At 47.7% G+C, this 11,492-nt stretch overlaps 1 protein-coding gene across 2 annotated transcripts in view; it reads left to right on the top strand.

The window, feature by feature from the left end:
- The window catches only part of PLPP4 (phospholipid phosphatase 4), a 118,954-nt gene extending 114,158 nt beyond the window's left edge, over window positions 1-4,796 (top strand). Inside the window, exon 7 of one of the 2 annotated variants that reach the window (XM_007469564.1) lies at window positions 4,239-4,796. In XM_007469564.1, coding sequence (XP_007469626.1) covers window positions 4,239-4,438 — 200 coding nt within the window. In that variant the 3' untranslated portion in view covers window positions 4,439-4,796. The remainder of the gene's footprint in view (window positions 1-4,238) is intronic. The other variant, XM_007469565.1, reaches the window with a different exon arrangement.
- Window positions 4,797-11,492: the final 6,696 nt, after the last annotated feature.

The following is an 11,492-nucleotide window of genomic DNA, read 5'->3' as shown; positions in this document are numbered from 1 at the left end:
TTCCCTAATAAAGGCCCACTTGTCCCCTGTCTGCTTTTCTGTCAGCACAGGCTCTACAGAATGTGAATGTGATTTCATCAAGTGGCACTTGGTGGCATTCTCTCTCATAAAGTAAGTCATTTTGTAAATCTTGTTCACCACCTTTGTGATAAACAAAGCCCCGGATGACTTTGCTGAGAAGGCACCTTCGCTAGACCTTTCATTGCCCTGGTTACTTCGTATAACTGTGGTGGCACCTATGATACCACTTTTTACTCATTCCATTAAATGGGAAAACAACATTGACAGCAATCACCATTCTCTGGCTTGCTGCCGCACCAGTCAGCCTGGGGAACATATACTCAGAATGATTTGATGTCTTTTGGTCAGTGATGCACCTAATAAAATGCCTTGTCACAGAAAATAGAAAGTCAAATGGCATTATTTGTAGGTTTTGCTGCATGGTCTGTTCAGTAGTCAATGGCTTAAATGCAGGTGTCCTGGATCATTTCAGATACTAATAAAAATAACACCCTGTGGGGCTGTTCTCTGGGGCTATTGGAAAAATAAAACAGTAGTGTGACTCTACGACCTTGAACTGGAAAAAGCCCTGGCACATTTCACAGGCTGCTGGCCACAGGCTGTGTGAAGAGTTTCTCAGTTTAAGGAATTTGATTTAATCGCATTAATTATGCCTCGTGACTCCACTGAGGAATTCATAGTATATATCACTTTCCAGTTTCTTGGGTGACAAATGTTTTTTAAGTTCACGTGTTTATTTAAAATGCTGTTGAAAGTTTGGCCGTGCTAAAGAGATGACAGCTGTAGACGGCTGAGTTGGTGTGTGAGAAGGAGGATGGGAAAGGACTAGCAAGGCCCCAGAGTGCTGGAGAGGAACAGTGATAGACACTATTTTTTTAGACAGTGTATTTTAAGGTCTTGTTTCGTGTTGTGCTCTGGGATATACTGCTCAGAAGCAGTTCTCATTAAATCATTGTCACGACTCAATGACGTGGATATTGAGATGTGCGTTTGAGAGCTAGGGAGACTGAGGCTCCGAGGTGCAGTGACTTGCCCTGGTCAGGGCTGCAGTGTCTTTGTCGAGGATTCCTCAGCTGGGAGGATTCTCAGGCCGGGGGTGAGAGTAGATGCTGGATACCTTACCATGGCCCCAGATGCCTGCTCTGGGAGCAGGGATGGGCCCCTGGGTCTCGCTGGCGTCTCTCTCCGATGGTCCTCCCCTCCTACCTTGGAGGCTACTCACCAGGGCCGAGTGGCCGCTAATCTGTTTTCCTCGCTCTTCTGCCAGGTGGTGGCCACAGTCACACCGTGTTTGCACTCCTACGGAGAGGAAATAGCTGCAGTTATTCATTCTCTCTCTCACCTGTTGGAATGACCTTTGTTTGTAAGAGATGTTTTATCCCGATCAAGGATAGGGCCTACTTTCTGAATATGCCTTGGCAGTTTCCAGATGATCTGAAGGCAGTCGCAGTAGGCTGACCCCGGGGACCAAATTCCTGGGACACTCACATGAGAAGGCCTCTCAGCAGCCACGCACTTGCTCCTAATGAGGGAACTGAGGCCCAGAGAGGGGAACGGGGCCCACACAGGGCACCACAGGGCAGTAACCAGAATCTAGCCCCCAGTTACTGTGCACGTATTCATTCATCCACTTCCTTCCACCAACTTAATTCTGCGTAAGGTGAGCAAAGTGCTGTCCCAGGCACTGAGGAATCAGCAGCCAGTGACCCAGACAGAGCCCCTGCCCTGGTGGAGTGTAGAGTCCAGTGTTAAACGTTACAGCATTACATCATTACATCACTGCACAGCTCGGTACTATTTGCCATTCTTATCCCCCGGGGGCTAATGAAAGTGTATCCCTGGGAGACAGGGTCTAGTCTGGAGGTCAGGTGATGCATCCTTGCACAAGGATGTTGAGTTGAGCTTGGAAGGATGAGTAGAAATTGAATAGGTGAGCTGAAGGGAAGGGATTCCCAGGATTGAAGGGGAGAAGGGGGAGGAAGCAAACATTGGGGAAACAGAAGGAAGGCGGTGGCTGCAGCAGAGTGAGGGGACGGGGATGGCTGGGAGGTCGGCAGGACCAGGTATGTGGCTTTGAAGGCCGTAGGGGCTTAATCAAGTCCCTAAGAACAGTGGGAAGGCGTCTCATCAGGCGGATGACCTCATCTATTGTTATGGAATAAGATGTTATGGAAAAACCCAAACAAACTTTTTGGCCAACCCAATATTTGCACTTGGGAAACCATCACTAGCAGCTGTGTCCACCCTCAGATGCCAGAGCAGGGTCTGGGCACCTGTTCTGCACACAGTGGACCTTCATTCTGCCGTCATAGGAATGCCTGTGTTCCTTACCTAAACAGGTATGCTGTTTATAAATAAAATTACATGCACTAAATTACTATATTTATTTAAAAGAGCTTAAAGCTATTTATTATAGTGATTTTAAACGTTTTACTCTCAGTCTAGTAAAAATGCTGAAGGTAGAAGCAATTCTTCAAAAGATAATAAAATACGAAAATATTGTCCTTTTCCTCAAAGATGATCCCAGTTATTCTAGATGGAGCCAGAATACCTATCGCAAAAGGGCTGATAAGTGGGGTGCAGATATCTAAGCGGTGAACAGTTTGTTTTCTTGGAAGATATATTTCTTTGACAGCCACCCCAAATTCCCCCGCAGGAGACACAGGAGAGTCAGCTTGTGACTTAAACTGAGGCCAGTACACAGTGTGTTGCTTACTGGGAAGGGCCTGGAGACTTAACATCCCCGACACTGGCAAAGGAAACCTGTTGTCCCCCATCTGAACACAGATGCACTGCCCTTCAGTCATGGCCTGCTGTGTTCTGAAAGCTGGGACAACAGAAAGCTTGGGATGAACCTGCCAGGGTTCGAGCACAGCCCCGAGGAGCAGAGTGCAGGTCAGAGTCGGGACACCAGAGTTCAAGGCCAGTTCCGTCGTTAACAAGGGGTGCGGCCGTGGGGAGTTCAGTTGGCCTCTCTGAGCCTGAATTTCTTCTGTAACATGGGGCTGATGCTCCCTGCCCGTAGCAGGTGTGGGCAATTCAACAAGGCAATGAAGGTGAAAGTGGAACCCCACAAATGGAGGATGACAGTTCAGCCTGGCAGCCACCTTCATGAGAGTGCAAAGTTTCTCTTGTCGGGGGAGGTCTTCCATTATTTTAGGATCTTTTTTTTTTTTTTTTTTTTTTCCTTGCGTTATGCGGGCCTCTCACTGTTGTGGCCTCTCCCATTTGCGGAGCACAGGCTCCGGACGCGCAGGCTCAGTGGCCATGGCTCACGGGCCCAGCCGCTCCGCGGCATGTGGGATCTTCCCGAAACGGGGCACGAACCCGCGTCTCCTGCATCGGCAGGCGGACTCTCAAGCACTGCGCCACCAGGGAAGCCCCCTATTTTAGGATCTTTTTGGCAAGAATAACCCATAGTCAGTTTAAAGGACATGCATGCACACGACACACACATGCACACACACACAAACACACATAGTGAAGATTGTTGGGATGGGCTGCTTTCATGGGGTCTCTACTGGGAACCAGCTGAATGCCCTTTTTGGCAAGGGGCCGCCATAGAGGTGGTGAAGAGACCTGTTTCACCTGCAGATACCCTCTCCTGCCTTGTCTGCCCCCCCCCAGCGCCCTCCAACTTGATAAAATCTGCAGCTCGTTGGAGGCATTGGGCCCCTCCCACTGGGACTGCCGCGTTTGCCAATGCTAGTGTATAATAAAATGTTTCATTCACCTTGTGACTCAGAAGTTTCATTTCATCCCTGGGACATCACTGACTGTGAGGCCCCACTGGGTCTCTGTGGTGCACCGGCAGCACTGCAGGAGTCCAGTGGGAACTTGCTAAAGGAAAAGAAATGACAACCCCTGAGGGTATCCAGATCCCATGGAGATGGCCGGAATTCTTCCAGAATTTGGAATTGATTTTCAAAATCAAGAATGCAAATCTGAGTTCATGCTGTGTTCAGCTGCATATTATATAAAGAGAAGACTCAAGTACACACTTAAAAGGGATGTTTAAGTTCTAAAAATTATAAGAGTTTGTGGAGGCCGCAAGATCTATAGATCCAGTGAGGTTTCTCTTTCCTTTAGTCTTTCAGGGGGTCCAATCAGCAAACCAGTCATTGCAGCCGGTAGGAAAAGTGCTTTCTGGAAAACGTAACTGGCCACATTTGAATGAATCGTAACGCGTTTCTCCCGGTTTTGCTCTTCTGTCCTAGATTCATTTGTTGGTGGAGTCATTGGCCTCATTTTTGCCTACATTTGCTACAGACAGCACTACCCGCCTCTGGCCAACACAGCTTGTCACAAACCCTACGTCAGTCTACGAGTCCCGCCGTCGCTGAAGAAAGATGAGAGGCCCACGGCCGACAGCGCACCCAGCCTGCCCCCTGAGGGGATCACCGAGGGCCCCGTATGACTGGGACCTCGGAGGACGGTCGCTGAGCCCAGGCCACGCTCTACCACCTATCGTAACACAGTAGACGAGGTTTTCTGTAGTGTGTTCCTCATCAGTTGTTTATCCAAGTTGTCCTTCTGCTTCCATTTTGCCGACGGTGTTCCTGCTACTTTTAAATGTCTGCTTTCAGCTCTCCTGAATTTGCGAGGGAAGGACCCAGGAACGTTCTCTGAGAGACCTCTGGGTTTGGAAGGAGGCTGCAAGGGTGGGCGGGCACAGCTTGGTCGATTCCTCCATCTGAAATGTTTTCTATCGCAGGCGCCGTCCTATGATTTCATGGTTGTAAAGCATAATAAAATGTCGCACCTGGAAGACGTGGCGTTGGCCGTTCACCGCACAAGTCATTCGGGGCCCAGTGAGTCTCACATCCACCGCCGGGTGAGCATCTGGCCCAGCGCTAGCTCTGGCTGTGGTCATTCTAGGTGCTGAGCTGGGGGCAAAGGCTGAGAACTTTCACAACAGTCAGCCGCAGCTTATGTCTCTGAAATGGACTTGCAACTTGGAGATACAGCCTGAGCATCTCCAGGGCTTTTTGAATCATTGAATCTAGAAGGAAGTGACAGGAAGACGCTCCCGCATAGGCTTCCACCAAACACACGATGACAATACAGATCCCAAGCATGGGGCGGGGGCCACTGCAGTTTTCTGAGGGCCCTGCGGCTACCGTATCCTTTCAAGGGAACGGCTGGGTGACGATGAAGTAAGAAGCAGCCTCCAGGTAGGAGTTTTTCCCCTGTAGGATCCCAGTGCTTGAAAGCTTCCTCAGGTGGCGGCAGCAAGTCCCCATTCCTATCTGGCAGGTGACGTTACGGCATGAGAGGGCACGGGCAGAAGGTGCCAGAGCACGATCAGCGATTTGCTGTCTCTTGCTCGGCTCTTGGAACCGTTGAAAAGCGGCCAGTCGAGAACCGTTTTTAGTCTGAGTACAGAGCCTGCCGCTCCTCGGCCAGCCAGTTCTCTTCAAAGCAGCGGGCGTCCCTCCGTTCGGTTCTGATCACGCGCACCAAGTGGTTCTCCAGATTCCTGGGCCTGCTGCGATGGGAAGCGTTTCTGGTGTCTGAAGACTGTCACTTTCCAGCAGTCCGTGGAACAGACTGCATTTGGAAAGACTCGAGTGGCTGTACAAGTGGTCACCTGCATAGCTCTGCCCTGGGTGTGCCGGTTGGAACCATCAGGATGTCTTTGATCCGCCGTGTCCTCTGCGGGCTCAGCCTGGGAGTGTGTGAAGATCTTACCAAATGAGCCCCAGTGCAGCCCTCCAGCTGTGGTCCTTCCAAACCTGTGTCTGCACTGAGCCAGGGAGCCACCATCCTGTTGTGGGGTCAGGGGAGGGGAAGTCTTGAAGTGACATCCCTCCAAAGTCAGATGTTTTTAAATTGCAGCCGTTACACTCACAAGCAACTTTGAAAACACATGTGAGACACTTTAAAATCTAAGTCGTAGCAATTCATGAGATCATTTTAAACCCAGAGCCAAAGTTCATGTAAAATTTTAAACAATATTCTGATCTAACTAAAAATTTCGTAATTTTCAAAATAAAGTCAGAAATAAAAATGCATGAAAAGGAGCCTTTGCTACCTACTGTTGAAAAAAAGAGCACCCAATGCAGCCCGTATACTTCTTTGATTCCAGTTTTCCCCATACTCTGCATAGCAAGCAGAATGAAAGTGAGAGAGTTACACTTCAGTTAATGATGGCAAAATTCTGGACCATGAAGTGTAAATTTAATATAAACACATTTAAAGATAAATGGAAGGACTCTGAAAAGTAACAAAGAACAGAGCGTTGTTAATGCTGATGATTATTCAGTTGAAAGTCCTAAGACAGGCCATGTAAATGCTTTCATTAAATTGTAATTAAAATCACAAAGGACGTAATAACCTGAAGTGTATGGCAGGATCCTTAGGAGACATAATTAACAGTATGAGCCAGTTCACAAAAGGCAGGTGTTTTTGTGGATCCATATATTTTAATTTCACGCTCCATTAAGGTGAAGGAAATGCAGCGTCGCAAAGGCACTAATGAAACGGCCAAGAATGAAGGCATTTGCTCCCCAGCCCCCCCCCGCCCCCCCCGCCCCCCCCGTCTGTTTTGGATGCGAGGGGTTACTGATTCAGTCTCTGGCAAAGCAAGTTGCAGACGGTGCAAACGGAGCCCAGCTCGAAAGCTGTGGTCCGCGAGTCTCTTCTTCCCTCCCGGAGTGAACGTGCTGAGTGAGCGTCCCTCTATGCTGGCCAGCTCTGTGTCGTCCTCTGTCCTGTGGTCAGCCCGGAAGTAAGGGGGCTTGGAAGGGAGAGTCCCCAGCATTTTCCCCTGTTGCCTTTCTCCAGGTCCTCAGGTTACCTGTACACGGGGGCGGGGTGGTTTCCTTGTTCATTTTATTTTATTTTAGTATTTCATTTTTGGCTGTGTTGTGTCTTTGTTGCTGCACGCGGGCTCTTCTCTAGTTGCGGTGCGCGGGCTTCTCATTGTGGTGGCTTCTCGTTGCGGAGCATGGGCTCTAGGCGCGTGGGCTTCAGTAGTTGTGGCACATGGGCTCAGTAGTTGTGACTCGCGGGCTCTAGAGCGCAGGCTCACTAGCTGTGGCGCACGGGCTTAGTTGCTCCGCGGCATGTGGGATCTTCCTGGACCAGGGCTCGAACCCGCGTCCCCTGCATTGGCAGGTGGATTCCCAACCACTGAACCACCAGGGAAGCCCCCCTTGTTCTCTTGATTACTAATTCCCTGGTGCCACCCTGTAGCTCCTGAGTTAGAGGGGAAGGAGGGACCCGGAATCTGTAGTGAAGACTCACAAGCAATTCTCAGGCACTGTGGCTGGGAGCCATGCTCCTGCCTCCCTTTTTCCCTGAGGACAGGATAGGGGAGAAGGGGACTGTGCCACGGGGCTGTTCTTAGGGTGTCCTCTACTCTTGGAGGGAAAGATCTCGGACGCGATCACGTTTCATTTTTGGTTGATGTTTCAGTCAGTGCTGCGTACCGTGTCCTGTAGGGCCACTGTCAACGCATCTGCTGAAGCCCCAGAGTCCCAAGCATCTCCCTTGACGGTGTCTTTTCTCCGATTCCCGTCGTTTGATGCATAAGCAACTCCTCTTGGTTTTACCTTCAAAATACACCTCGCACCTGCCACTCCTCACTTGCTGGCTCCTCCCCTCCTTTGCTGTTGCCGCCCTAGTCCAAGGGTTCACCCTCTCTCACCCGAACTGCTGTGATGCCTCCTACCTGCATCACCACGTCCACCTCTGCCCCCCAATCCATGATCCACTCGGGAGCCAAAGTATCCACATGTGTGCACGTGCATGTGTGTGTTCACGTGCGTGTCTGCATGTGTGTGTGTTGGAGAGCCCAGCATTGAGGCCAGGTAAGAATCATGGGACTGGAGATGTACAAAATATAGTCAGTATTTAATTCACAACTCACACGGTTTATTGCACCCAATCGGCACACAACACAGGTCAGACGGAGTAGGGAAAATAGAAAAAGGGGGTAACGAGCCCTCCTAGGAGGAGGCCAGGAAGGAGGCGTCTCAGCACAAGCGAAGGTCCCGGGTCAGGCACAGGTCACAGGGCCTTGGGCAGCTCCATCAGGAACAGCTCCCAGCAGCCTGGAGTCAGGTCCTTCCAGCAGAAGGGCCTTCCAGCCGCTTGGCGCGGGGTCTCTTTTTAAGGAGCAACAGGGGAGGGGTCTTGGCTCTACCAGTTGTTCCTTGTGTTCCAGTGATGTCCGTGGTGCATCAGACTTCTTATCTCAGTACCGCTCTTAGTTTATCCCTCTAAGACACTCGCAGTCCTACGGCAGACGTTTCAAAACAACTACATGGACGTTTAGGTTGGCCGCTGTGACTCCATTTTGAGCTACTTAACATGTCTTAACATGGCTTAAATCCTGCAAGTATCACACAGAAGAAATCACGTCATAACCATGTGTTCTTTTTTTATTTGGGTATTCTTTATGTAGAATACACCTCACCTATTTTGAGCATCCAGCTTTTTGAGTTTTGATCATTGTACACAGTTGTGTAACCACCACCGCAAGATACAAAACTGCTCCCTCCTCCTGGGAGTTTCCTTTTCTCCTCTGCTTGCCACGCCCTCCTCTGTCCCTAGCCCCAGGCAACCATGGATCTGCTTTCTGTTGTTAAGGTTGTACCTTTTCTAGAATGTCATATAAATACAACCACACAATACGAAGGTTTTTGTTTCTGACTTCTGTCTGTTTTTGAGATCCACCCACCTCATTGCGTGTCTGCTCCAGGCTCCCTCCCCTCTGTTCATACACCAGCTGAGCATCCCTATGCCCTCTGCACCCAGCAGCTCTGCCTGGGCTCCTCCTTGCCTGGCTCTTTCTCTTTCTTCTGGTCTCAGATGCCTCCTCCTCCGAGCATCCCTCACCACGCCAGTCCTCTTGACACACACACACACACACACACACACACACACAATTATTTTTCTCTCAGATTCTCCTATTAAGTTCCTTCGTGTCACAGTTATATTATTCATATACTCTTGCAGGTTGAATTGCATCCCTCAAAATTCATCTGTTGAAGTCCTAACCCCCAGTACCTTATGATGTGACCTTATAAAGAGAGGGGCTCTTTACAGAGGTAATCAAGTTAAAATGAAGTCATTAAGGTGGGTACGAATCCAGTATGACCTGTGTCCTTTTAAAAAGGGGAAGTTTGGAGATGGACCTACACAGAGGGCAGACTGTGTGAGGATGGCCGTCCACAAGCCAGGGAGAGAAGGCTGGGACAGACCCTTTTCCTCACAGCCCTCAGAGGAGCCCACCCTGCTGACACCTTGATCTTGGACTTCTAGCTCCAGAACTGTGAGACAATACATTTCTGTTGTTTAAGGCACCCAGTTTGTGGTACTCTGTTACTGCAGCCCTGGCAAACAAATACATTTTTTTTTTCCTTTCTGCCCTCACCAGAGTGTAGGTCTGGTGGGAGCAGGGACCCCTCTGTCTCATGCACAGTTCTGTCCCCAGGGCCCAGCACAGAGGAGACCCTTGGTATGTTGCTGAATTAAAGAATGGGCACATCCTCTTATTTTTTCTCACCGTTATCCCTCTAAGGTTGGCTTATCAAATTTAGGTTACCTGTTTTTTAGGTGACACAACTAAAAGCGAGAGAATTCTTGATTCCTAGTCCCGTGTCATTCCAATTACTCCATAGTTCCCTGAGAGCCAGCTTGAATAAAAGAAAATCTACCAGCCTTCCCTTCTTATAGAATACAGAATGCTTGTTCTCCTGAAAGTGTTTCAGAAGGTTCAAAGCTATCACATTTGAGCTGTGGAGACAGAAGCAAAAATAGTAACAAAACAACATAGCAACCAAAACCAGATACCTTGAAGGAGGTTATTTACATTAAACAAAGCAAACCAATCAACAAAAGCCTTCTTTTCTTAACCTAAGTATTGACCATCACACTAATACCCCAACCCATCCTCATATGATATAATTTATTAAAATTTGATTTTTTAAAATTTTTATTGAAATATAGTTGATTTACAATGTTGTGTTAGTTTCAGGTGTACAGTAAAGTGATTCACTTATACACATATATAAATATGTATATTCTTTTTTTACATTCTCTTCCATTATAGGTTACTACAAGGTATTGAGTACAGTTCCATGTGCTATACAGTAGGTCTTTGTTGGCATCTATTTTATGTTTAGTATTGTGTATATTTTAATCCCAAACTCCTAATTTATCCCTCCCCCCCCACCCCTTTGGTAACCATGAATTTGTTTTCTATGTCTGTGAGTCTATTTCTGTTTTTTAAATAAGTTCATTTGTGTCCTTTTTTTTTAAGGTTCCACATATAAGCAATATCATATGATATTTATCTTTGTCTGGCTTACTTCGCTTAGTATGATAATCTTTAGGTCTATCTATGTTGCTGCAAATGGAATTATTGCTTTCTTTTTTTATGGCTGAGTAATATTCTATTGTATGTATATGTACCACATCTTCTTTATCCATTCGTCTGTCGATGGACACTTAGGTTGCTTCCATGTCTTGGCTATTGTAAATAGTGCTGCTGTATTACAATTTGATTGACAAAGATCTTTCGAGAAGCTGTCCATTGTACACTTAGAGCTGCAGGCCTATTGATTAAAACATACCTGTAAACTGTTGACCTGAAACAAATAGACCACCAGGTATTTCTCCAGCAAAGATGGGTGTATTTAGGATCAGCAGAGAATTGCGGTTCAGGGTCTGCAACCACAGCAAGCCACGGGCAAGTCGCCCCATGGCAAAGGAAGGAGAACCCTTTTATAGAGGGGGAAAGGAAATTGGGAGGGCCACAGTAAACAAAAGGTCATGGCTTTCCACTGGTGGCTGAGTCCTGGCCAGGAAGGAAGAGTCTTTCTTCTTGTTGGGCTCTGCTCTCCTCACAGGGTGTGATAGCTCCCCCTTCTGGTCTCCCAACTCTTTAATTGAGGCTTCTGTTTATTAATTTTTTACAAAACCAAGGGGCATTTGCCAGAAAGACAAGAAAAGGAGAGGACAGAGTAGTTTTTCATTTGATACCCGAAGGGCTATGAGAGAGCAGATTCAAAACACCAGGTACAGGCATGCCTTGTTTTATTGAGCTCTGCTTTTTTTTCCCGCCATTGAAGGTTTGTGGCAACCCTGCATCGAGCAAGTCTGTCGGCACCATTTTTCCAACAGCGCTTGCTCACTTTGTATCTCTGTCGCATTTAGTAATTCTTGCAATATTTCAAATTATTATTTTATTATATTTTTATGGTGATCTGTGATTGATGGTTAGCAATTTTTTTAGCAATAAAACATTTTTAAATTAAGATAGGTACATTTGTTTAGACATAATGCTATTGCACACTTAGACTACAGAACAGTGTAAACATTAACTTTCATACGTACTGGGAAACCAAAAAAATTCAAGTGACTCGCTGTATTCAATATTTGCTGTACTGTGGTGGTCTGGAACCAAACCCACAATATCTCCGAAGTCTGCCTATACACATGGAGAAGTACCTGGGAGATGA

Source organism: Lipotes vexillifer, unplaced genomic scaffold, assembly GCF_000442215.2.
Source record: "Lipotes vexillifer unplaced genomic scaffold, Lipotes_vexillifer_v1.1 scaffold240, whole genome shotgun sequence".
NCBI lineage: Eukaryota > Metazoa > Chordata > Mammalia > Artiodactyla > Lipotidae > Lipotes > Lipotes vexillifer.
The sequence above is the reverse complement of the archived record's forward strand: the minus strand, read 5'-3'. Positions and strand labels throughout refer to the sequence as shown.